We start from the raw sequence: 25,711 nt of genomic DNA, 5'->3' as shown, positions 1-25,711 counted from the left end.
TAAACACAGCGTTCTTCCTGAAGTACTTAAGTGAAGCGCTCTCATTGATAATGAGCAGGTTTAAAGGAGTCACATCCCAGCAAAATTACTTTTTAAACTGGCCTTATTAGGCAGAAAATGAGGCCCAAATCAGCCAACAAGCTCCTCATTAAAAGCCACTGATCCTTGGCCACGCGCATGTTCCGACACTTTTAATTAGACCAGTCGGCGACAGGAACTGCTATTAATCTTGTCTTTCCATTCAGATGTGGGGAAGGAGTTGCTGATTGGAGGGGGCGGAGTGGGACAATTCAGCATGTTGCTGCGTGGTGCTGCAGCTCAGGCCCAGTGGAACCTCCGACGCCCCAACTGGATAAGAATTAAACAGTCAAGTGGCACACTCTCAGTTCATCTAAGTCACCAAAATATACTGTATGTCGCCTTGCACATAATTATAGGCATTATTCCAAGTGTATCATTAGAGATGTGCAAAAATGAGAATGAACATTTGTGCGCGTGTATGTGTGTTTAGAAGTGTCTCTGCCTGTCACACTGTCTCCACATGGAGGATTATGGATGGCCAATTACATCGCTTTTGTCATTAATTAATGAGGATAACGAGCTCCCCCTGCTCCCCATAAAATCAGGGTGCTGCTCAGCTGGTGCAGAACAGGAAGACAGGCGCTGGTCCGTCTATGTGTGTGTGTGCGTGTGTGTGTGTACTGTGGCGAGTGAGGGGGGCAGAGAATGAGACAGAGCTGTCTGAGAGCGAAGGGGGTTACAGTGTGTACAAATGGCTGAGCACAAAGATGAGACTTGACCTCAGGGCTTTACATGTACGCTTGTCCAGCTAGTTGAGGTGTGTGTGTGTTTGTGTGTTTGCTCACCACCAGTCCAATATCTGTGAGGCCATTACAGAGATTAGGCATCAGTACAGTAACGGATGCCCCCATTTGTCAGCTCGTATCCTCTGTCAAAACTACAAGCTAAATGGAGAAGAGTGATAAGCATGGCAACGGAATGGTGGTAGTGGTGGTAGGGGGGAAGAAACTCAGAGGCGCGTCTGAGAGCGTGACGATATGTTTTGACAGCTCTCAACTGATCACAAAGAGCATCTAAAATGGATGTAAAAGGTCCACAAAGCCCTGTTTGGATGCCAACTCTTCTAATAGAGTTTTTATTTTTCATTGGAGTAGAAGTCTGAAAGTCATCTGCTAACACTGACGGCTATTTGGAACTGTTCATAGTTTCCTTCATATTGACCATGACAAAAAAAAAAACAGACCCTCATTCTTAATTATAAGAGGGTGTGCAGATGTTGTAATAAGAATGGAAAATCATTTGAAATGATAGTCTCGTCTTTTGTCACAATCATTTCAACAGGGGTGAGTAGATTTATTATCTCCACTGTACACGTAGGACATGAAACATTTTCACCCACTAGTGCACTGTCCTACTCAACTCTCTCCCACTCAGCCTAATTTAGTCCGGTACCACAACCACACTGTCTGGGCCTACCACGCATGGTGTCAGGTGCCTTGTGGCAGTCGGCAAAACGCTTTGCCCAGCTGCCGTGTTTAGAGGCTCTGTGGCCAAATGAACACACACGCACACACACACACACATGCACACACAGCACATAGCACATGGACACATGCAAGCAGACATCCCCCCACTTAGATGAAGGGTTCCGACCTGTTTCACTGCACTCGCAGCAACGTCGCCCCGAATCACATGGCGCCTCGGAACCGACTGACTCACCCGCTCATCCCTTCCGACAAGGCGGGGCTGGGGGCTGGGGTGAAGGAATGTGACGTCACCAAAAGAAAAGTTACAGGGTGCTTATGTGATGGTCTTTATTGCAACTCAACCTGAGCCTTCTCCTCTCAACCAGCATAAAACCCCCTCATAATTAAACCACAACTAGTTCGTCATTTGAATAAAAATAAAGCAATTTTTCAAATCCCCTTTGGTCCTCTATGGTAAGCATAATAAGAGCTGAAGCATGCTCCTTTTCCTCGCAGGCCCGCAATTGTTGTGGGTGAGTGTGGCCATGTGTGTGTGTGTGTATGTGTGAGACTTGGAGTGCTACAATGCGCATTAGACACATAAGCTTGCACATGAAGAGAACTTAATTAGAGAAAACAGCGCTGTCAGAAGCATTAAGCAGAGGTCCGCACTTAAGGGCATATGGTTTTAGTACTATAGCATCGGCTTGGAGAAAAGCACACAAACATACCTCAATGCTGGGAGCCATGCTAATGAAATCACTCTCTTTCCATCCAACTGGGAGCAAACACAAATGTTTACAGACATCACGCAGTCTGTCCGTATACACATGCACCACGCTGGGCTGTCGGCAGAAGGCGAGTGCACCGGCCTGGCTGCTGGTCTGCGGCGGGAAGACCCCCTCAAACAAAAAGTGTCCTGTTCATGTGTAATAGTCTTTACAGTCGTAATACCAGGTTCAGTTCCAGTCTGTCGCATTCTTTCTATATATATACTATATATCACTGAATAACAATCGGTAAAAGTACATTAAATCAAATAGATTACTACACTTTGACTAGAAAAAAGGAACTGCAATTAACTCAGTTTTGATCAGTCAATTGTAGAAAAGAAATAATTTTGTGATCATTATGTGCACACATCTATGTTTTTTTTAAAATGACAACGTAGATGTAAAATGTCCACAAGAAGAAACAACCATCGTGAGTGGAAAACCAACTTTTGTCAGAGGCCTACTGAACATATAAGGAAAGTGACCCTCATCTCTTCTTCCCAAAAAAAAAAGGCAACAGTGTAATTTAGGACAATAAGGCACGGTGTTGTGTCGAATGCAATGGAGCGCAGGGTCCGGATATCATGGCCATGCAGTATTTGTCACATCACATCCCTGACAAGACACATGTCATCAGAGGGGGCAACTTAAGATGCCACAGGGGGGCTATTGTTGTGACATGCTGCTAAATTGCAGAGAGGGAGACTCTCCTGGCTGAATGTCTTGTGTAATAGATTGAGAACAGCTCAGTGTCATCAGAATGCAGCCGAGTTTTCACACTCGTGATTTTTTTGTTATGTTTGTTTGCCTATTTTAAATACCATTTCTAAGCCTACGATTTTTCTGTAATATTCGTTACTCTTTTTCCATCCCATTATACCTGTATTATGTTTAAATGTGTTTGTATTGTTGTCAAAAGAGAATCAGAAGCATCTATATTGGCCAAGTATGTAAAACACATGAGGAATTTGTCCAGCAGTTTTATCCCATCATATGACAGCAAACAAACCACCACAACAAAATGAATATTTTGGACATAACATAAATCCAGAAAGTTTTGACTGAATGTAAGGTTACCACAACTGTGGTACTGTACGATGATGCAGAGGGTCGTTCAAAATTTAAAGGGACCTGTAGTGCATAAGATAGAGCAACAATTGTGCAAATGACACGGAGGCTCCTTATAAGCGTGGCAGACTGATCGATCAACTATTATGTTTTTTTGTTGATCTGTGTTCATGCATGGTTTAATTTTAGATTTATGCAGATTGAAAGAATCAATCAACAGCAGTTATGCAAATGACGCAGAGTGCTCAAAGTTATATTTATAAGTTTATAAGTTATATTTATAAGTTACTGTCTCAACAGATGTGCAAAATGGGCAAAATATAGGCAAAATGACACGATGGAATTGTGGATCAATTCTAAAAGTGTGTTTGAAGTGTTTAAAAAAAACATCTAATTTCAGTAAAAGTTATTAAATAATGCCTAGGGGTATTCCAAAGAGGCATTTTCCCCACATATAGCGAGTTTAGGTCTGGAACGTATAACCCTGCGACACGTGCAATAGCAAAACTAATAAAATGATTCTTGCACGTTAAACAGTCTTTCATTTATCCTTCGCTGAGCTCTAACACAATGATCAACCATATAAAAAGAATGCAATCAATTTTAAATGGCCACAAATTCGTTCTGTTTGTGCAAATTAGAGCGACCTGCGTGCAAAATCTAATGTCCTATGCAGGTCGCAAAAAAAATTGCGATGAGATAGTAAAACCGAAGAAATCACCCAGGAAAAAAAAAAAAAAAAAGGACTTGAATGCGTCGTTATTGCAGGTGTTTTCCGAAATTCCCCCCGCATGCAAAAAAGAAAGAAAGCCGTGGACTCTCAATATTGTCATGAACTGGGCCAGGCGGGCAGACAGGAGCTGAAATCGTGTTAATATGCGGTCCGGGGTGTAAGAGGCCGCCACGCAGGGAGCTGCCTGCAATCAGACAAATACCCAGAGACAGGTCCTGGGTGGCCCCGGGCGGCTCTTCTTGTGTTCTCCCCCCTCAGTGTCAACGACCCTCGGCGAGCCAAAGTCGCCCCACCAGCCCCGCGGAGCTCGTTTGGACCAATCTCTTCATGTCAGGGGGCTTCTCGTGCAAGAAAGCAAAGTTGCCCACGGAGAGTCGCTTAAACAGTGACACCCGGTAATTATTTAAACCGCTGGATTAGAGTTGGTAATATTTCAAAATTAGTAATACTTGAGTGGTTTATGCAAACATTTGAAGTGCGTATTTATAAGTGATCTTAGGTAAAATAAAATACAAAGCTGGAAGTTAGGTAAAAATGAACCAAAGCGAGTCCGAGCATATAGATATGATTTTAATTATAAACACATGTAAACAATTTATGAAATTCATTTTTGCGACACAACCACCCCTCCCCAAAACATTTTCTTTGCAGGGCATAAATGGAAGCCATATCGCAGTCCTGCTTTTCCCCCCAAACTTGTACAATCAATACAATCATGTGACACGCGCAGGACCTTGAAAAGAAAAAATGTCAATTTTGTGGGAAAGGGGATGAGGCATCTAAACATCATTAAGGGAAATCCCGTCCTACTTTTCAGTAATACTTGACGTGAAAATTAAATGACATTTTACTTACTGGATTGTTGCTGAGGTTTGCATAGATTACTATTAAAAGAGAAAATAGATCAAATTGATATTTGACGTTTGTTTGAAAATTGGCCCGCGAGCAAGAATGTGACAAGGCCTAAATAGTTTACCACCAATGCAGCATCCGTTAAATTAAGACGAGACATCGCAGCATCACTTGATAAGAATTATGCACAATTTTCCTCACAGCGTGATTTAAAAAATAAGTAGAGAGGGACAGAAAGAGCAACGCGGATGCAATACGCAGTTAAAAAGTTCGGGGAAGAGAGGGGGTGCGAATCAAGGCTTGTCACTACAATGTTTAAACAGAGTTGACGGGGTTCCCGAGAAGTTGGAGCACTTCTCGGCGCAGCTGGCCAGAGCCGAGCCCGAGAAGGGATACACGGCGGCGGCTTGACCGAAGGGCGCCAGGGCGGCGGGGATGGGCGACGTGAGGCTTTGTCCCTGGTTGAGGTAGGCCACCAGCCGCCGCATCTCCTCCAAAGCCTGAGCCTGCATGAGGATGTAGTTCTTGGCCAGGAGGAGAGTGGCTATTTTGGAGAGTTTTCTCACCGACGGGCTGTGGGCGTAGGGGATGACTGCTCTTAGGCCGTCCAACGCGTCGTTCAGGTCGTGCATCCTCCTCCTCTCGCGGGCGTTGATACTGAGCCGCAGGGAGCGCTGCTCCTTGGACTTCTTGGCCAGGGGACCCCCGGGCTTGTCGTCCCCGAAGGGCGCGCCTCTTTTACGGGATTCCAGCGAGTCGAAGGCGTCCTCGTCGTCACTGGTGTGCTCCCCGCCGCTCTCGTTAGACTTAGCCGTCTGCCCGCTGAGGAAGTCGGCGGCCGGCGTGAGTGGGAAGCGGCCGGGGGTTCCAGCACCATGGCCAGCGCCGAAGCCGAAGGCTGACTGGCCGTAGCGCTGCGTCAGGTCGAGGAGTGCGTCGTTGCTGATGGACTTGAGCAGGTTCTCATCGCTGGCGTTCATCTTCGCTCCCAAAGGAGGAAAAAAGCCGTTTACTTCCCGTTTCTTTTTGAAGATGGAATCAACACTCCGCCTCGCTTTCCCCCTCTCCTCGCCTCGGTGATGACTCTTGAACAAGGAGACTTTGTGGAGTGTGAAGCATCTACATGTGCGCGCCGCTTCTCGCTGCTGCGCGCACAGCTCACCAACACCACTACCACCACCACCTCCACCACAACCACAACAACCAACAACAACTTGGGATCAAACTTGTCAAAGTGTGCTCAGCGGTTGATGGCGCGCTGTGCTTCCGCCTCTCGCTTGCGCCCTCCCTCGCCTTGGGCAAAGTGCGGCTTGCGTCCTGCCCCGCGCACGCGTTAGTAGGCGCGCCAGATCCGCCGGGATGACTCGCTCGACCAATCAGGGCGAGCGTTTAATTAACTAGAGCCGCTCTTCTCCATTCTTTATTTGCTGTGTGATCGTTTTAAGGTACAGCGACACATAGCCCACTTTACTCTCCACTTTATGAGACTTGGCAAGTGCAGCGATGGGATGGAACGAAGTAGTACATTGTTCGTCTGTACTTCATTTTTTTTCTGACTACTTAGAGAGGTTACATCTTGATTGATTTGATTGATTGGGACCTTGAAGACTTAAGCCCAAAAAGAATCATGACTACGATGTAAAATCAAATTACCCGTTTACAGATTTTAGAAGAATACCACCTATGAACAATTCAACTTCCAAAAAGCCTATCGGGACACATTGTGCATCTTGGTGACTTATATGAAAGAAATCAGACGTGATCACATTCCTCATTAAAAGTGGTCGTTTTTCAAGGCATTTCTTTGATTGTTTCTACTAATAACAGAAAATCAAAACTCTTTTCTGTTTTCTGATTTGAAAAATACAAAAATTAAGGTTAGTGAAAAATGGACCATAATGACTGGATTAATTTTTGAAAAATACAAAAATTGAGCGTCTTAGTGAAAAATGGACCATAATGACTCGATTTTTTTGGAAAAATACAAAAATATAGGTTGTTAATGAAAAATGGACCATAACGATTTCTTTTGCCTTTTAGAGCACCATCTGCCTCAAAATTTGGTGAAGCGGAACACAGAACATTAAAGAGACATGGGTATCGATGGAAAAATAAATTACATTTGTTAAATTATAAATAAATCAATACCATTCCACACATTTTACCTGCATTTGGACCAGCTGAGTCAGTGTATGGCACTGCAAATGTTGTCTTCTTACCTTTTATGCAACAGATGACACCTGAATTCCACAGACCCTGAAAAGTTACATCAGCAATGTGGTATATAAAAAGAATGGAACTTGTTTTAAATGGCTGCGCGAGACAAGTATGAGGATCCAGTGCCATCTCGTGGTGATATTAAAAAAAAAATCAGTCTCCTCTGTCGGTCTGACACTGAAAAATATAGAAAAGACAAAAAGAGTATTATCACATTAAGGGTCAGACAAGTCGGTGTCATGGATCGGATGGTGCAGGGCGACCAAATGCAGCCTGGAACAGGGTTCATTGGAGGAACTCAGAAGACAGACTCGGCAAACAGACATGACTTAACAAAACGAGAACTAGACTGACTGACCGGAGCGTGAGACAAGAAAACAATAGGACATGGAGACATCAAGACATAACGACATCAACAACGATCCGAAAGGGAGTGACACGCAAACAGGACTTAAATACGAGACAGGTAACGAGAGGCAGGTGGACTGTGATTAGTACATGGTTTGTGAGTTGACACAGGAAGGGAGGGGCGAGTACACAGACAGACAGAAACCATGACAACCTACACATAATAAAACAACCGGTGACGAGACGTGACAGTCGGACAAATTGTGAATCCCACCAAGACAAGGGAGGGAAGGGTGTGTGTGTGTTTAACTCACTCTAGTTTAAAACCCTAGTTGGAAACCCTAACCCTAGTTTTAAACACTAGTTGGAAACCCTACCCTTGTTTTAAACCCTAGTTTGTAAACCTAACTCTAATTTAAAACCCTAGTTGGAAACCCTAACCCTAGTTTTAAACCCTAGTTTGGAACCCTAACTCTAGTTTAAAACCCTAACCCTAGTTTTAAACCCTAGTTTGAACTAGGGTTCAGGTTTCAAACTAGGGTTTTAAACTAGAGTTAGGGTTTCAAATTAGGGTTTCAAACTAGGGTTTAAAACAAGGGTTAAAACTTCACAAAAGAAGCATTCATGACATGAAAGTCATTACAGTGTTTATACTGGCACACAACAAAAACGGTCAACCCTTGAAGACATACGGGAAATTCTCCTGACAGATATAATTACCCCAAACAAAATTAACGGCGTGATGACGCATGTTGTTTTGCTTCAAGGCTTTGTCAACTTGCCAACTGTTAACAGGTTAAAAAAAAAAAAGTAGTTTGGGTGGATTCATGTTTAAACGTTGCAAAAACAAACAAGCCCTGGTTAATCCAGCTGGCAAACTGTTTTGAACTCCCTGACTGTAAATTCATAATATGAGTTGAATTTCTTGAAGGCAAAATTTGCTTTTGTTCCATCTTTTAAATGTTTTGGCACAGTTGGAGCCTTTTATAAACAAAAAGTGTTATTTTGACCATTACGGCTTGTGCCCTCTGCGTTAACTGTTTTGAAAACGTGGCCTTTGAGTTGATGGCTGCGTCAAAACAATCAATAAAAACTGTAAAATATGGAACAAAAGCATAATTTGCCTTCAAACAACTCAACTTTGACACAAGTGTATGAACACTTCCAATCAGTCATTGCACAATGGGCAAAAAAGTTACTTATGGACCTTTTATATGTCACTTGTGCACTAGTGATCCATTTTAGATCCGGCAAGTTAACTAGTGAGATAAAAATAACTCATCTGGTGTAACCAGTGTAGATTAAGCCCTTACTAGTCAACATGTAAACAGAAACATCTGACCATCAATTTTTCCAATGCAACGCAAACGCCAACGTATTAACTACTGGACTGCATGAAAATGAAGCAGACGAGACAAGAATTTTGATAGGCACGGCACGTCTTGAAACATTTACATTTAAGAGCCTGGCCCGTAATACTTGCATAGAAAAGTGACTGTATAAAAACATATCATACTTATGATTTGTCTATCTCTGCCTCTAGAAGTGGGGAAAAAATCCAGAGGAAACCCCCCCAGGGGAAACCCCAACCCCGTCGTTCTGTAGCTATGTTTTATATCAATTTGACTGTTTTTCTGATTTGAAATAGGTAAAAAAAATCAATAATTGCAATATGCAATACCTAAATTTCTTCAACTAAGCATATTAACAATACAATACAATACAATACAATACAATACAATACAATACAATACAATACAATACAATACAATACAATACAATACAACCATTGTATTGAATTCGATTGTATTACATTCTATTGTATATAATGCAATACATCTTTATTTATAGTTTACTTTCACAGCAAAGCACTTGCCTTCGATTGCTGCCGGACAAAGCACAAGCATCGCATAAGTGTCAACGTACCAACTAAAACGACTCAGTGTTACCATGGCAACTGCAACCTCAGCTGCTACACGAGTGCTGCTGGCCAACAATTGAGCCTATCACTGTCGACTGTCTAATGCAGTGCTACCCGAAGTCCACCAAGTGGCAGAAGAGCCCTTTCTATTTTGCTCCGAATTTGGCGTCATGTTTGACAGGAACATTGTGTGCTCACAGTTGCAAAGGTTTCTGTGCTGCATCCTGCATCAATTTCTTTGTTGTATACTGAAGACATTTAGGTTTCCAATCAAAAGATGAAAATGATGAAGTATGATTCCTCTCCACATCCAAGAAGTGGAACCACCACCTTAGCCTGTCAATCCAGAAGCACTGTCCCTGAATGTCCACAGGATGTTGTCAACCAGGATAGCGCCACAACATCCGGAGCCTTTGGGAAGTCTGGCCAGATCTCATCTACCCCTGCGGCTTTGCTACCGAGGAGCTTTTCAATCATCATGGTGATTTTAATCCCAGAGATAGGAAATCCCATCTCAGTGTCTCCAGGCTCTGCTTCCTCAAGGCGTGTCGGCGGACCTGAGATCTTCAAAGTATCCGCTTCACTGCCTCACAATGTCTTGGTGGAGGTCAGCAGTATGCATTCTCCACGATAGACAGTGTTAATGGTGCACTGCTTTCTCCTCCTGTGCTGATGGATGGTTGACCAGAATTTCTTCGAAGACTTCCAGAGGTTGTTTTCCATGGCCTTGCCATGGCCTCTCCTTCCAGGCCAGAGTTTTTTTCTCAGGGACCGCCAAAGCTGCTTTTCGCTTGGCCAGCCGGTACCCATCAGCTGTTTCAAAAGTCTCACCGAATAGGACTGAAATCTTCAGCTTGATGACATGCCTGACCACCAGCGGGTTCGGGGATTTCAGCCATGACAGGCACCAAGCACCTCACAGCCACAGCTCCGATAGCTTGTGCATTAAGAGCAATGCGTGATGACCACAGAAGTCCAGTAACAGAGCTCCACTCGGGTTCAAACGGATGGGGCCTTTCCTCTCAATCACGCCCTTCCAGCTCTCACTCTCAACGCCCACAGGAGCAATGATGCCCAGATTTTTATTTAAAAATCCAATAGAGTGCACATTTTCCCTTTTTAGAAACAGTTCAGTTGTATGTAACTTTTACGTAAAGTACCATATTTGCAGTTAATCTGTAAGAACAGTTTGTTTTTATACCTAGTATGATTTGTATTTAAATTTTATGTGCAACACATTTTAATTGAAGCATTATTTAAGTACCCTTTTTCCTTTACCGACATGCTGACACGTTTGTCTTGGACTTATCCATGGTTTGGTAAATATTCATTATTTTTCACCAAGGCCGGAAGCAGAAGAATGAAAGAGCCACATGTGGCGATGGAACCGCAGTTTGCCTACCCTTACGCTGATACAAACGGAGGCTTGCCATCGTCTTGCGTGCTTAACTTTGCATTCGTCCCCCCCCCCCCCCCACACACACACACACACACACACACACATACATCAAAGTGCCACTCCGAGTAAAGATGGAGTAGGCCGCTTTGATCCCTCGCTGCCGACTCTGATTAAGGTTTGGATTTGCAGTGCGGTCCTACAGGGACCTGGCAGCCATGACTCCCTTGTGCTTCACTGGAATCCTGTCTCCCTTTTGGCCAATCAAAACCTCTGATTGATGGCGTACAGCTCTAATCATAGTGGTGCTCACCAAACACTAAAGCAAACTCAGTATCTGACCTTGGAGCGAGCAACCTAAAGTGTGCGAAATTCATTCCACTTCCTTCAGAAATATTTCGCTAAATGTGTTTTTCCCAGCAGAATTGTGTTGGTAAGCGTTTAAGTCCGCCACTTGGCAGCCATCTGCAATAGCACACACAGTGTTAGTGTTTGGTGGGAGGCTGACGCCGCCTATGCAAAAGTGTTTTCCTGGCAAACGTTGCACATTGTACTTTTGAACATCGCACCCACGTTTCATCACGAGCCAAACTCTAACAAGTCAACAAATGACACGCTGTACAATTCTTTCTCTTCCCTCTTTTTACCCTAAATCTCCCTCCCTCACGTCTCCTGCGTCTTCTTATCGCTCGCTTTCTGTCGTCTCTCAATGCTGCAATGCAAAAGAGGTTTTTTTTTTTGCTCGAGAAAGGCGGGCGGGGTCCTATGAATAATTGTTGAAGATATTTTTACTGTGACCCACTTTGAAGTGAGTGCCTTTCCCCCCGCCCCTTAAATGTGCAGCAGCCATAATAGTATGTCACTGTTTCATGTGCTGTGCATTGTCACCGATAGTTCACACCAAAATGTTCACGATCAACCGGCGTTACCAAATTAATGGTAATATGTGAATGTGTGCTTTACATGTGCTGATATTGTCCATCCTGCAAACGCCACTGAAGCAGACTATAAGCCACAAAGAAACATGAAGAACAGTACAGTACAGACCATTTCCATTCTGCTGAGACTTTGCAAGGACATTATGTAGCACTGGAACATTCTGCCTGCAAGTAATAGCCTCATCCTCTCCCTCTCTGGGATGCTGACAACAGTGTGTTCAACTCGTTCAACTACCAAGCAGGCTGCCAATAATTTGAAGAAGAACTACACGACTTTTAGAGAGCAACAAAATTACTGCGAATAAAGTTCAACTTGCCCCAAGCCTCGCCGCTGGTGACATGTGTTTACCCTAAAGGCGTATTGTAGCTTTGCAGTGGTGATGCACCTAAAAGAACCACCAAGGAGGCAAAGTTTCTAAACCAGTGCTGGAGAGACATCATTGTATTATTTAATTGTATTATTGTGGATCATAGACTGAAGCACCAATTTAAAAAAAAGTATGTCATATTTGTCAAAAGAGAGGTCGTCTCCCAACCCAAAACGTTGCGAGTTTAATACTTGGCCATTGTGACCATGTCCAAAGTCACTTGAGTGATGTAATGGAGTAAATGCAGCAAATTACTAGCCACCTCTGGTTATTACAACACAGTTGTGAGGTGTGTGCGTACACATTGTGAGAGCTGAGTAATCATCCCCAGTTTTCACCTCACTGCCTCCGTTATCTTGCTTCTTCCCGTTTCCCTTCAGCGCTGCTATATTGTGTCTTTTTGTGTATCTGCTCCAGTGTGCTTCTGCCTCAACAACCCACACCTCACCCTATATTTCACAATGTGTCCACTGGACTTTCCCTTGCAGGTTTCTTTTTTTTTTTTTTTTTTTTGCAGAAGAAGTCCATATTTAATGAAGTGGCTCTCTTGTTGAAAAGGTTTTAAGTGCTCCTGTGCAGAGCTTAGGGCCTGAGGGGAAGGGCTTTTATTTATTCATTGGGCGGTTCGCTGCTTCTTCCCCGCTCAAGCTCGGCGAAGATCGGAGAGGATTAGAGCGACGAATTCCCCTCCCCGTCCGCAAGCTTCTAGCTTCTTCTTGCTCCCTGGCTGGCCGTCTTCCATCCCTCGGGGGACACCTCTGCGTCAGTCCACATTAACATCCATCAGAGCGTGATGCTCTAGCGGGCGTCGAGTCTCAGTCCCGCCGAGTTCCAACATACATGCGAAAGCTAGCGAGGCCCAACTCACGCACACCCACATATACAAATACCATGATGGAAAATGCAACACTTATGAGCAACACACTTGAAGAATGTCTTCTCAGTCACCCTTGGGGGGGAAGTACAAATTCACTTTTCTTTGTTTCTTCTGCGTTCGTTTTGGACGTGCAACCCAAAAATATCCCTGCAGTATTTGACTTGCACTGGTACAGCTGTCCCTTGCTTGATCAGTGGGCTTTTATGAACAAGTTTCAACAATCATCTGAAGTGTGTCACCAAGGACGCAGAGGAAAAAGTCAAAAGTTTGCGCATTGTGCTGATTCCTCCCGTCTTTGTGTGAAGTTCGGGGCTGTCTGCTCCTTCGTTATCGCTCGCAGAATGGGAGGGGAGGGAGAACAGCGCAAGATGGGTGAGACGTATCATTAACCAAGAGTGTTTCAACAACAAAGGGTCGACTCCATCAGAACTCATCCATTCCCACACACACACACACTGGTGTCAAACTCAGCATTCCCATGCACTGAAATGAGGTGTGATGATAAATAAAATAAAACAAATGCTCTTTTTTGGTCAAAATCAAAAAATCCTCTCTGGAATCTTTTGAAGATACTATTCACATCTAAAATTGGACTGTATTGTTCAAGACGTGTGTGTGTGTTTGTGTGTGTGTGTGCGTGCGGGTGGGTGTACATGAATCCTCAGGGTTTTCACTTTAGCCGTGTAGAGCAGCATATTGTTAATTCACCACAATGACCTAGATTCCTAAAAACATGAGAAGACGTCGCCCAGCTCAACATTGGAGACAAAAACACAATCAGCCTAATGTCTTCCGCTCTCTACCAGCCATTATTTCTCACATCGGAAGATCCACTTGGATCAAGTCACAGCAAATCCCACATTTATAATTCCTCCTTTTTCCCCATTTCATAGATCCCCCTCCTTCTTTCTCATCTAGGGCTCTCTCACATCAAACCCAAAGTTAAAATGTAAATGCATTTTCCCACTCAATTCCGTTCCCACAAACTTATAATTGGATTTAGGCTATTAATATAAAGGCTGTCCTCACCCTCGTAAATTGACTCGGTACGAGTCTTTTCTTTCCCACGTTGAAAGAGGCATGAAACAAGAAGTAAGGATGGTGAGGATGAGGGCAGCATGCAGACTGAACCAAGTTCAAACTAAGCGAGCACAGCCAAGAGGTCACGCTGTGGGTATTTTATATGACTCTGAAAGGTTTTTCAGAATTATTGGCACTCCCAAAGCTGTCACAGAAATGAATCAACCAACATCACAGCGTATTGATTTGAGCAGCAAGGTTAGGATGACGATAGAATAGGTATGAGCACTTGGTAGATTCGATGCTATGAAATCATTGCCAGATCCTTGCTCTTTACGGGGTGAAGAAAGTCAGAGAACCCAACACAAATGAGTCTCCAGAGACTCTTTGAACTTTCATTGGCTCTGATAGATTGCCTCCAAATTCATTGTTTCCAGCCATAACCAATTGATTTGTAAGGGTCTGCTATGAAAGTTTGATTTTGTCAAGTGCAAGCAATTTAAGCAATTTCCACTCATTGTTTACTTTTACACAAAATTCGACATTGCGTAGGACATATTCTATTTACTGATCTGTCCTAGTTTGGCAGTCAGGACGCTTATTGGATTGGCTACATTTCATTCACGTCACACTTCACAGAATTAAATGGTTCGAGAGCTTTGCCCACAAATGGAGATTTTTGGTCGTATCAATATTTTCGGTTTTCAATTTTTGAACAGATTTAATATTCAAGATTGGCCAGTTTCGACAAATCCACACTTAACACACTTGAGGCAGAAAGTTATAGGACGTACTTATAAAAGCTACGCTAGTCAAGTGTTTCGGGATAATGTATGAAACGGACTTTTGCGTCCTCTTGACATTTGTTTGTCTTCCTCTTATTTGCAGCCACAATTCAAGCCAACCTATAAACATCAGAAAGGGGATATTAAGATCAAATAGGGCAGAGGATGGGGAAACTAGCTTAAACTGGCATCAATTGGCATTTCAGGCAGAGAAACAAGACGGATGAATGCTTACCAAAGACAAAAGATTAAAAACCCAGAAACAGACGAATGAAAATAAGCTTGTAATATTTGGAAAACAGGCAGACGGTGCGAGAAAGCGTACCAGATGCTGCGTGGGAGGGTTATTTAATTGACAATATCACACTGTTTCCTGCTTTCTTTCCCTGCCTTTCTCCCACCAGCACGCACATCAACATTCACTCACATCATATTTTCTGCCACCTCCTCATCCTCGCGTGACACGCCACCCACACGTCGCCGTCCTACCTAGCATGCACCCCCCCAGGGACTGTGCAATGCCAGGGCCTCGCATGAACCTCACGCAGTAAATAACGTTGCTTGGCACTGCTCATCAAATGTTAGCTGTCACTCTGACAGTTTGTTTATGAAATGAAAACTCAGAATGCCAGAGTGACCATGGGTTTACTTTGCATTTTCATTAGCAGACAGCACTACTGCTATTATTGCTTGTTTGCTTAATTTAGTATTTATTTATTTGTGCTCGCAAGGTAGAAACTGTTCCACGTTTGCTGCCAAACAAAGAAAGTTCCACAAACCAACACTAATTATTTATCTTCGGATTTCTGAATGAGCTTCACTCCTGAGTTTAAACTCTTCAAAGGGAGACAGGGCAGCCAAATCAATTTGTTTATGTTAATGAGATGAAACTGAGCTTTTCCTTTGTATGTATCTGGGAAGGGATCAGTCACACACACGTGCTCTGTGCTCTTTTTACCTTCAGGGTTTCATCAGCTTTGTTAAGGTGCCACAGAAGCCTCACTGAATGCTTTCTGAAGGTTAATTAGCCTAATTGAGATGGCTTAGCTGATGACTTGATGTAACAGAAAAGTCAAGGAGCAACATGAGTTAAAATTAGGTATGAAAATGAGCAAAGATTTTTGTAGTCAACTTTATAGTCATGTCGATTGAAGGATGACGTCTTGATTTTTCAGCACGGCACAGCGATCACCAACCTCACTGTTTCTATAAGCGGTTCGGAAGATGAATGTGTCGTGACTTGTGTTTTTGTATATAAAGTCATTGACTTTGCGTGTCTTGTCTGCTTCTGAGTCCAAATTCTGCTCCTAACGTCATTGTACATTCTGGCCTGTCATGGACCCCCACCCTTCCACGTTAATTTGAAAATTAATTAAAAGTATTCAAGTTAAACTTCTTTAAAATTGTAGAACTTGGATTACTTTACTAAGTAACCATAGCTGAATAGATTTTAAAACTAACCACCTCCCCAACCCTGAATATTAGTCATTCTTCACAGAGGATTGATAATACATCTTGAGTGTTGTTACACATATTTGCGTTTGGATATCCATTGAATAAAGTGTAGCAAAACTGTCGCGCTAATTGTTAGCCTATGACTCTATGATGTTTCCCATTGTATGCTCGTAGTAAGGTAGCTGTTTAAATAAATACACAAACTGTTTTCATGTGTAGTTTGGTGGTACACTTGATACTTCTTTTTGAAGATTTTCTTTCCACAAAAAAAAGGCATATGGAAAGCCCTGAGCTCTTATTTAACACACATGCACACACACAATGAAGTTTCCACCCCTACTTGGACCAACTTTCCAGGCATTGAGGAGCAAACAAGCCTAATCACTGTGCACCATCTTGTCACTTGGTGAAATGAAAGATAAGCTGCAAAACACAAGCAAACCAAGCAGGGGAAGAGCCACTGTGCTCCAGCATGGTTGAATGTGGTGATGAAATATATGATGCATGCCGTGTGGCTTCTTGTGTCATAGTGTGGAGGAGTACCGAACCCCTCCACGGTGGAGAACGCGTACGTGCCAGACGAGCCAGATGGTATCCTGGTGACGGAGTAGCGCCAGAAAGATCTAAATGAAATAAAAAAAGACTAAAGAAGCGATTTAGATGAGGTAATTTACCATGAGACAGTTCATTATTTTGCTATAATGAAAAAGTTATTGATTTTCAGTGAAAAGGTGAGTTTGGTCACCCCGATTCCTATTTTATTCTCTGAAGTCTTGTTTGGGGTATGTTAAACTAAAATGAGCCCTGTTTATCGCAGTATATAAAGACGGCATATTTTTTTGCATCTCTTTACTCCTTCAAATGCTTTAAACACACTTTTTTAACACAGAGAAACATGAGTACGACAATATTGCATATAAATAATTAAAAAAAATCTTTGGTTTACCGGTAAAAACAGTTTAGCAGCTTAATTAAGCATGGTTAGCCTGACGCTGTGGCATTTCGTTTTATTTTGCAATGTTTAAACATGAATCCACCCAAAGTACTTTCTTATTTGTTAATGGGACGGTTGCCAATTTTACAAAGCCTTAAACCGCAACCACGTGCGTGACGCCATTAGATAATTTTATCTGTTTGGAGAATTTTCCGTGTGCCTTAGAGGTTTGATTGTTTTTGTTGTGTGCCAGTACAAACCCTGTGTTGACTTTCACATGATGGTTGCTTATTTTATGAAAAACTTGTTGGAAAATTATCATGTCTTGTTTGCTTACTGTTTGAATTGCTTCAGGCATGGTGAATGTAAATCGATAAGGTTTATCGTCGTCAAAGGAACTCTGTATCTGAACACACAGCTGTATTTATGATAAACTGGCCAACCGCTTGCTGCGTCAGGTCGGCAAGCATTGTAATGCTTATTGTTTGCTGGCTTGGTTTGTCACATTCTGTTGTCATGGTGATAATTTGCCACCAAATTCATACTATGAACAGTTCGACTCTTGCTCACTTTAACCTGTGAACCCGGTGTCAATCAGCAGCCAAAGTCAGCCGCACAGCGAGGAAGCTCTGAATCTGCTCACTGTGGACTGCGTCGGCCAGCCGGCAGCACAAGAGGAGACTCTTTTAAGTCAGCCATGGAACGGCAAATAATTTTATGAGGTTTTCAGGGGTTGAAAAAGGCCTGGGTAGAGATATCCACATTCATTTTGTCCCTGATTGATCTGCGTTATTTTGGCATTATAAGTGATGTCTGTACAATAATTTCCTATGGACAAACTGTGATTTCTCCCACCAAGAAGTAAAGGGAGGGGATGGGGCGTGCCCACAGTCCTCATCAAAAATGGGCGTCCCTGTAGGCAATAGTTATTTAATTTTGTTTCCCAAAATGAATGGATGAAATAGAAAATGTTATTTTAATGTTAGAAAATACTTCTTACATTTTTATTTTTTTTTACAATTTCTTTTACATTTTTTTGCTGCCAGGAATTTTTAAGAATACTTTAACTTGTGAGATGTGACATTATAATACCATTCAGTTGAGATAGACAATGAGAACATATGAGTTTGCTTATTACAGGGTGTTCTTTATTGTAGGAGAGAAAGACCAGCGCAAAGCTACATCAGATAAACTTATACTATCTTGTGTTCTTGGTCAATTTTTGCCATGACTCTTCAATGCAGCTCCAATGATTTTCTCTGAGTCGCTAGCTCAATACGCTCTCAGTCAAAAGTAGTGTTGTTCCAGGCCAAATTGCCTGCACCCATGTCCACAAAATTAATATAAATCCTAGAATACACAAATGGACAAATGCATTGATGAGAATGGGCTGAGGCAACAGTATTGTAGTCACTGTGTAAACTGCATAAAAATGCATGCGTACCTTTCAGGAGATATGCCTAGCTGTTTGTTGAGCAGTCCACACAGCAGTTTCGAGAACTGCTTGATTTGAGCACAGCCGATCTTCTCAATGGTGTAAAAGTAACAGAGTGCACATGGGTCTTCGTTTCCACCAATCATTATAATTTGATCCGCGTGGAAATGCACTGCGATGAACTGATGTATGAAAAAGGAGAAAACAATTATGCTGAATGGGTGATTTAATTAATATCATGCTCATCATCACATCATCATTACGTGTCATAGGTCTTGTCATACCTCTGTGGGTTTGCCTATGGCTATGGCAAGCTCCTTTGTAGCCTCTGACAGCAGATCTGCCGGTAGGTCGTCTTTGGCAAAGTTGGTGTTAACGACAAAAATCGGCATGGTTTCCTTGTATATTCTCTTCTGGTTCCTTCGAAACGGGACTGACTGAGATCCAGTAAGTGAGATGAGCTAAAGTAGCAAAGGCGGAGCGATGGCGTCTCCTTCTTGTTTTTTGTCAGTTGTCAACAAAGTCATGTAAATGTAATTCAGTCATTATTATAAGCGGATCACATATGTACATATTTGAAGATTGTTGCTGAAAATATGCAAAGATTAGTACATTTTTCAGCCACAGGCCAAAAATTTTAAATGGTGTCAAACACTGTAACACTATATTTTCACAAGTGAATACAAAGGTGCCTGTCATGCATCTGTATGACCAGTACCCTGGACAGCGCAACTCTCCTGACCCTCTTGTCCCATCAGGCAGCATTAACAATGACTGCAGTTAGCCTTTTTTCTTCAATCATTTAAATTTGGCAGGGTTATCAACAACACTCTTTACGGTGTGTTGAATTTAGAAGAGAGAACGTGAAAACATTCAACACCATCGAGTCAACCATCAAGATGAGATAAAAACGATGTTTACTTTAAAACAGGAATAGGCAGCTGTTTAAAATAAATTTGAATCCTATTTCTTGTCAGTGTGTAAGCGTGAATACTTACAAGAGTCTCTTGCATGAAACATTTTTTCAAAATTGACTATGGAAAGCGCTTCTTCTATCAATTCCTACTTGCTGTATTTATTTTAGTCTAGTTGATGCTAACAATAGTTCAATTTGAAGTTTGTGATTTTTCGCGAGCAAAATAATACTAAACAAAAGTTATTGTTTGGTTCCGTCATGGTGAATTACTCGAATTTTGTCACTTCATCTGGTGTTTTCTTGGAATTCTGTCCTCTTGCGGGCCTTGTTTGCTTGACAGTTTTTTTTCATTTGTTTTGGTACATTTCACAGATCATAATTGAAATTGTTCAAACTACTCATTCAACCGTCACTGTTAGTTGTGCACATAACAAAGCAGTTTCTCATTTCTTGGAAGAAGATTTAAAGGCTTCAGCATATCCTTGCAAATGATGATGTAAGTTTCGTTTTTTTGTTTTTAAGTTAGACCTATAAAAGCTCGTACAGTATGGATTTTCTTTTACACATTTTATCTTTAATTCATAAAGATTATGAATAAATATAGTACATATATTATTTTACATTATTATGAAAACCTGATGTGCTAAGGGGGAAAAAAAAAAACAATTCAAGATCAGGGCAAAAAAAATCATCATGAAACGTGTGCTTGATTCTTTCGATACTGTTTGTGGTTGTCCCATTGTTATATGCGAAGCGCTTTGCCGCAGCTTTTGTGAAATGCACCATATAAATAAAGTTGTATTGTTTTACCATTTATTTTTGGAGCTAATACTGAGATTATGGATCCAACATGTATTTCCTAGACCTAGAACACCACGTCAGAATGTCAGTTGAATAAAAATGTGTCAACTCTGTTTTTATAATGATAACCAGATCAATGAGAAACTTTCATTGCTAAAAAAATGTTCAAGATCGAGACACCTTGAACTATTACCCTCATCAAGTGATCACCATTCAGACACTTGTTTACTAAGCCATTCACCAGTCTGCCTCAGCTCAGATTGTGCTTGTTAATTGCTTTGAAACACTCGGTTTACAAGGTCGTCTGTGAACCGTCGCCTTGCACCGCTTTCAAGTCTGCTCGCTTTCTTTGTGATTGCAAAGACGAAACATGGCAGCAGTTCACACTAATGGAGCGAGCTCATGTCTGCCTCGAAGCGAAACAAAAGCATGTATAAGAGCATTGCAAACAAGACCAGTGAGATGGTATTCAAAAATGTTTTCATTCTTTAGAAATTGATGTTTTTCACACAGTCAAAGGTTAAAAAGATATGATACAAGCAAAACACAGTCCATGTGTTTGTGTATATACCACTTTTGAATCATTTCTTTCTTTTGCTCATCGACCAACAAGATGGCGTCATTCCACCATCCAACGTTTTGACCAATTATTTTAGGGATGCGGCTGACTGGAATCAATGGCAGCTCACTTTAGGCTGGAGGTAGAACACACTGGATGCATCTCAAGTTATCTTTATCCATTGGAATGAATGAAAATGCCATTAATCCATTCCAGCCACTAAGTATCATATATATATCATATTCATACTGTACTTAACTAGAAAATTTCAGTACAATACAAACATATGGATATATGTTTATATGTATGTATATATGTATATATATGTATATATTTACGGTGCTAAAACCTTTGAACAATGGAATGAACACAAAGAGTGCAGCAACTCGTGTAGAATGACAGTACTCGGTTAGATATTCTTTTTATTTCTCTTTGCTTGTGTAATTGCTGTTTGTTTTTACAACGCTGGCAATAACAGAGTAGAGTTTCCTCCTTAAAATACGTTACAACAGTTTTGTTGCATTTCCATTTAATTTAGTTGGAGATGATTTAATATGCAAATGTTTTGAGTCATCAGAATGGTCATGGAACTAATCAAACTTCTATTGCGGGGCATCACTGTCCTAAGTTCTGGAATAAATGTGCATTATTATCTGATAAATTCACATTGGGCTGGTTTGGGTTTTATCTCGTTGGCTTGAGTGGGTGTGTCTTATTTGTGTCTCCTTCCTCCTCTCCCTCCGCAGCTCACACGGAGGCGACAGAGTCCCTTTTATTGCTAAGCCAGTCGCCCCCACCACCACTATGCCTCCCAAAAACATGTGCGCACACACACACACACACACACACACACACACACACACATGCACACGCGCACGCACACACACACACACACACACACACACACACACACACACACACACACACACACACACACACACACACACACACAAAGGCTGCTGCACAAGACAGCAGCAGCAGCGCGTGTTCAAAGGCGATAACTACTGAGGCCTCTCATTTGAATTAGCATGGAGCATAAGACCAAACAGACAAAGAAACGGTAGAAAACATGAGCGCACACACTAATACGTCGACACACGCACGCGAACACACACGTACACACACACCTGCTCTCATCCTGCGGCTCTTCTGCCGACTTGTGGACAATGATTAGCGGATTACTCCGCAGAGGCCACTCGCTTATGCATTCAAGCTTTGCGTCGTCAGCATCGGCTTTTGTTCCCCGTGTGTAGTCGAGCTGCCCGCAACCTTCCAACATCAAAGTGGGAGAATGAGAAAAGCAGTCATAAGGGAGTGATGCTGCCGGCTGGTTTCACAGAGGAGGAAATGCAGGATTATTTCTGCTCTACTTAAACATAGCCATCCTCATCTGGCCCACTGCATGTTTCACACCTGGCTGCTTAAATGTGCCATGCAGGCCTGAAGATGTCCGCTAAGGGGTGAACAGCAACGAGGAACACGCACATGCACCAGAGTGACCTCTGCCATTCCGACTTTACGTTGTCCTCGTGGAGAGCATTGTGAGCTCGAGAGAAAATGCTTCCTCAACACGCAGACCTTTTGAGATAGGCTCAAGGACGGCTATATTTCATCCAAGCATCCATAAAAACACAGAAATCTTAAAGCATTTCATTTCAATTCCATTATTAATCACAATACAACTTGCACATTGTATGTTTACAATATATGCACAAATATTAAAACAATGCACGTGTAATTTACACAATGCTATTTTGTTCCAAGTGTAGGGAACTTGTAAGGTAAGTGTTTTGCTGCTTAGTGTAACCTAGTGTTGGCGATCATGTACTGTGTAATAAATGTTTGTTTGACCGTAACAGTACACCTCATTGAAGTGAGGTTTGTAGATGAGGAACACTAGATAGCATTTCCCAATACGGCGGTGCCTTGAGATACAAGTGACGCAAGTTAGCTCATCCCATATGAGGATAGATGGATGCAAGTATGGCTCCAGTGATGCGATCTCCAATTGCGACAAAATATGTGCAATCATCTCAATCTTCTGTAATTTTCTTCACAACTACTGTACTTGTTTATCTTGCTGTCATATTACTTTGACTCTCGTGATGATTCGCCCAGGGCCCCAGTCGTTTATGGTATACAGTTCCCTCGCCACGCTGCCAACGGGGAGTCAAATGGAGCACTTTGCGAACATTTTGGAGTCCTGTGGTTGCAGCTGCCAGCATCAGTAATTGCAAAGATGGAAGATGGAAGATTGTGTGTGCTCCAGGCTCAATGTTTCAACACTTCAGGTCATGTGGCAGCGACCCGTTTTGTCGTGAAGTTCAGGGTGTGAGGAATATTTACTGAACACACAGATAACGGTGTCAAATGTGTGGCTTATAATAAGGTGAAACAGAAAGGGGAGGACAGATTGAGCAGTGGGCAGCAGTGGTGGAGTGCAGAAAGGGAAACCTCAAATATATGTCATCATAAGGGTGAGTTTTATCTTCATACTTTTCTTGAACGGATCTAATTAAGCTCCGCTGCCAATCATAGGTGCATGTATGATGTGGGCGTCGACTTACATTTCCCAATACGAACACCCACACAAGCCTCTGTTTGAGATCATTTGATTAAAAACTCTTCCCTCCATGTTCTAATTAGATTGTAGCAAAATGTGTGAAAGCTGAAGCGACAAAATCAACACATGACAGTGGAAACAAGTGCCCATGTGCAAGGGCAACTATTGAATAGCCTCACCAGTCAAATTTTATGAACAAATAAGGATTATAAACATGTTAATATGATAACTATTTTATGCACATTAGCTACACACCTAATGTAATCCAATGTAAGGGCCATATTGATCATATCTGATTATGTCTAGATATAGACCTAAAATAGCCTAATATAGACGGCTATTTTAGGTTATTTTATTGACGTCTATATTACGTATAGATAGATAGATAGATAGATAGATAGATAGATAGATAGATAGATAGATAGATAGATAGATAGATAGATAGATAGATAGATAGATAGATAGATAGATAGATAGATAGATAGATAGATAGATAGATAGATAGATAGATAGATAGATAGATAGATAGATAGATAGATAGATAGATAGATAGATAGATAGACCTAAAATAGACGTCTAAATTAGATTATTTTATAGACGTGTAGAGAGAGAGAGAGAGAGAAAACAGCTGCAAATTTAACTGCTGCTCTTATATATATTATTTTTTTCCCCATAGTGGATAGTATTGTCCATGTCCACATATCTTGTGCCACCATTTGTGTTCATTAGCATATCAATGACATTTTCTTTTTTAAGTTAGCATTACCAAATGTTAACATGAAAAATAGTGGGGGGCTATTCATAAGGCAAAGTAATTGTTTGTTTGGACTACACAAGTTGTATTTGTTCAGTCACCGTTGTCAAAGAAAGAAGGCTATTTTGCATCAGTCCAGATTCTCTTAGCAGTGTATGGAAATCAAGTGACAGAACAGTCATTAACTGCACCTACAGACCTGCCCTGTGTCACCTCAAGCTACACAGACACCAACAGCTAGCAGAGGAGTAATATCACTACCTCCCCACCTCCCTGAAATCTTTTATCACCCTCTCATGAATAAACATTCCTTACATTCACTCAGCGCTGGCATGAAATGGCCACACAGCCCCTGGCACCCACACACCCAGTAATGCCGCAATCATTATTCTACCGCAGTCGTCCCACACCAGGATATTCTCCTAATCATGTGTCTCTTGTTCTCCTAGCTTTTGTCCCGATATCTAAAAAATGTGACAGGGTAGTGTTAAAACTTTAATGGTAGACACAGATGCAGAAGAATCAGCATGAGTGAATCCGCCAGTGGCCCCGAGATCGTTCCCTGGATTTCTGTCAGAGGGCGTAAAACCGCGGATGGGGGTGGGGGATTTAGTTGTTTCTTCTTCTTTGCTCCTTCCTGTCATCTTGTTTTTGCCTCCTCTGACTGCCAACGTGTCTTTTCTTTGCTGATTAATGAAAGATGCGCGCATGCCATAACAGGCAGGGAGTTCAGCAGCGGGGGGGAAAGGTTTTTGTCAGAGCTGTGAAAGGAGCTGTGCTTTAGGAGCTTCCTAAGAAAGTGGGTATACAATAAGCATGCCAATTCCCAGTTAATTAATTTATTCAACTGATTTTTAAATATTGCATGTATTTTTCATTTCACTTGGGGGGAAGCGACAGGGTGTGAATACTTTTGCAAAGCACTGGACATGGTTAATAAATACATGTTCCATAGGTTCCCTTCTTTCTTTAAAAACACATTGAAGTGCATATCCTCCATTTAAGAACATATTTTGCATGTTGGTCACATGATGATACAAGGTGATTCCTGTTTTGTCATCTTTTGATACACCATGACCTTCAAATGCCCTCAACGAAAAAAATCAAGGGAGGTGAGATTTCTAAGCATCTGGAAAGCTGCTGATCCGACCACTGACACATGGGAATACCATAATGAGATGCAGCTCTATCTTGCTGACATTAAAGTGGGTTCCATGTTCAGCATGGATATAAAATTCTTAACTTACTTGTTGCCATTAAGATTTCAAGCAACAGAAAAAGGGTCCAATAATAAAAAAAAGGGATCAATTATTCTGCCAAAAATTGGCTTTAAGCTGATTAATACCAAACAGTTGAAGCTTAATTTCAAGTTAAACACAAAATGAAGCATGCAATTACACAATGTGTATTAAAAATAACTACAAAGCTTAGTCTTATGTATGTTAGCCTAATGCTAAAGCTAACCCATAATGGAAACCATAATAAACCCTTTAACCAACTGATGTTTGATC

General features: G+C 41.9%; 2 protein-coding genes across 4 annotated transcripts; both read right to left on the bottom strand.

Annotated features, from left to right (window-relative positions):
• Positions 1 to 4,610: 4,610 nt before the first annotated feature.
• On the bottom strand, positions 4,611 to 7,610 carry bhlhe23 (basic helix-loop-helix family, member e23). 3 transcript variants are annotated; one of them, XM_049754544.2, is made up of 3 exons: positions 7,489 to 7,610; positions 7,133 to 7,307; positions 4,611 to 6,012 (listed from the first exon to the last, which is right to left on the bottom strand). In XM_049754544.2, the coding sequence occupies exons 2-3, from the start codon at positions 7,257 to 7,259 to the stop codon at positions 5,207 to 5,209; spliced, it is 933 nt and encodes a 310-aa protein (XP_049610501.1). In that variant the 5' UTR covers positions 7,260 to 7,307; positions 7,489 to 7,610; the 3' UTR covers positions 4,611 to 5,206. The 3 variants fall into 3 exon arrangements, with proteins under 3 accessions (XP_049610501.1, XP_049610504.1, XP_049610503.1); XM_049754547.2 differs by having other exon boundaries at positions 4,611 to 5,893; positions 7,133 to 7,608; XM_049754546.2 differs by having other exon boundaries at positions 4,611 to 5,998; positions 7,133 to 7,606.
• A 10,688-nt stretch (positions 7,611 to 18,298) lies between these two features.
• LOC125989097 (macrophage migration inhibitory factor-like) lies at positions 18,299 to 19,199 on the bottom strand. Its single transcript, XM_049755093.2, has 3 exons — positions 18,892 to 19,199; positions 18,617 to 18,789; positions 18,299 to 18,522 (listed from the first exon to the last, which is right to left on the bottom strand). Exons 1-3 carry the CDS (start codon positions 18,997 to 18,999, stop codon positions 18,456 to 18,458), a joined length of 348 nt encoding a protein of 115 aa, XP_049611050.1. The 5' UTR covers positions 19,000 to 19,199; the 3' UTR covers positions 18,299 to 18,455.
• Between the last annotated feature and the right edge of the window lie 6,512 nt (positions 19,200 to 25,711).

Source organism: Syngnathus scovelli, chromosome 2, assembly GCF_024217435.2.
Source record: "Syngnathus scovelli strain Florida chromosome 2, RoL_Ssco_1.2, whole genome shotgun sequence".
In the NCBI taxonomy this organism is placed as follows: Eukaryota; Metazoa; Chordata; class Actinopteri; order Syngnathiformes; family Syngnathidae; genus Syngnathus; species Syngnathus scovelli.
Note: the sequence above shows the minus strand (reverse complement) of the source record. Positions and strands in the feature narration are given on the sequence as shown.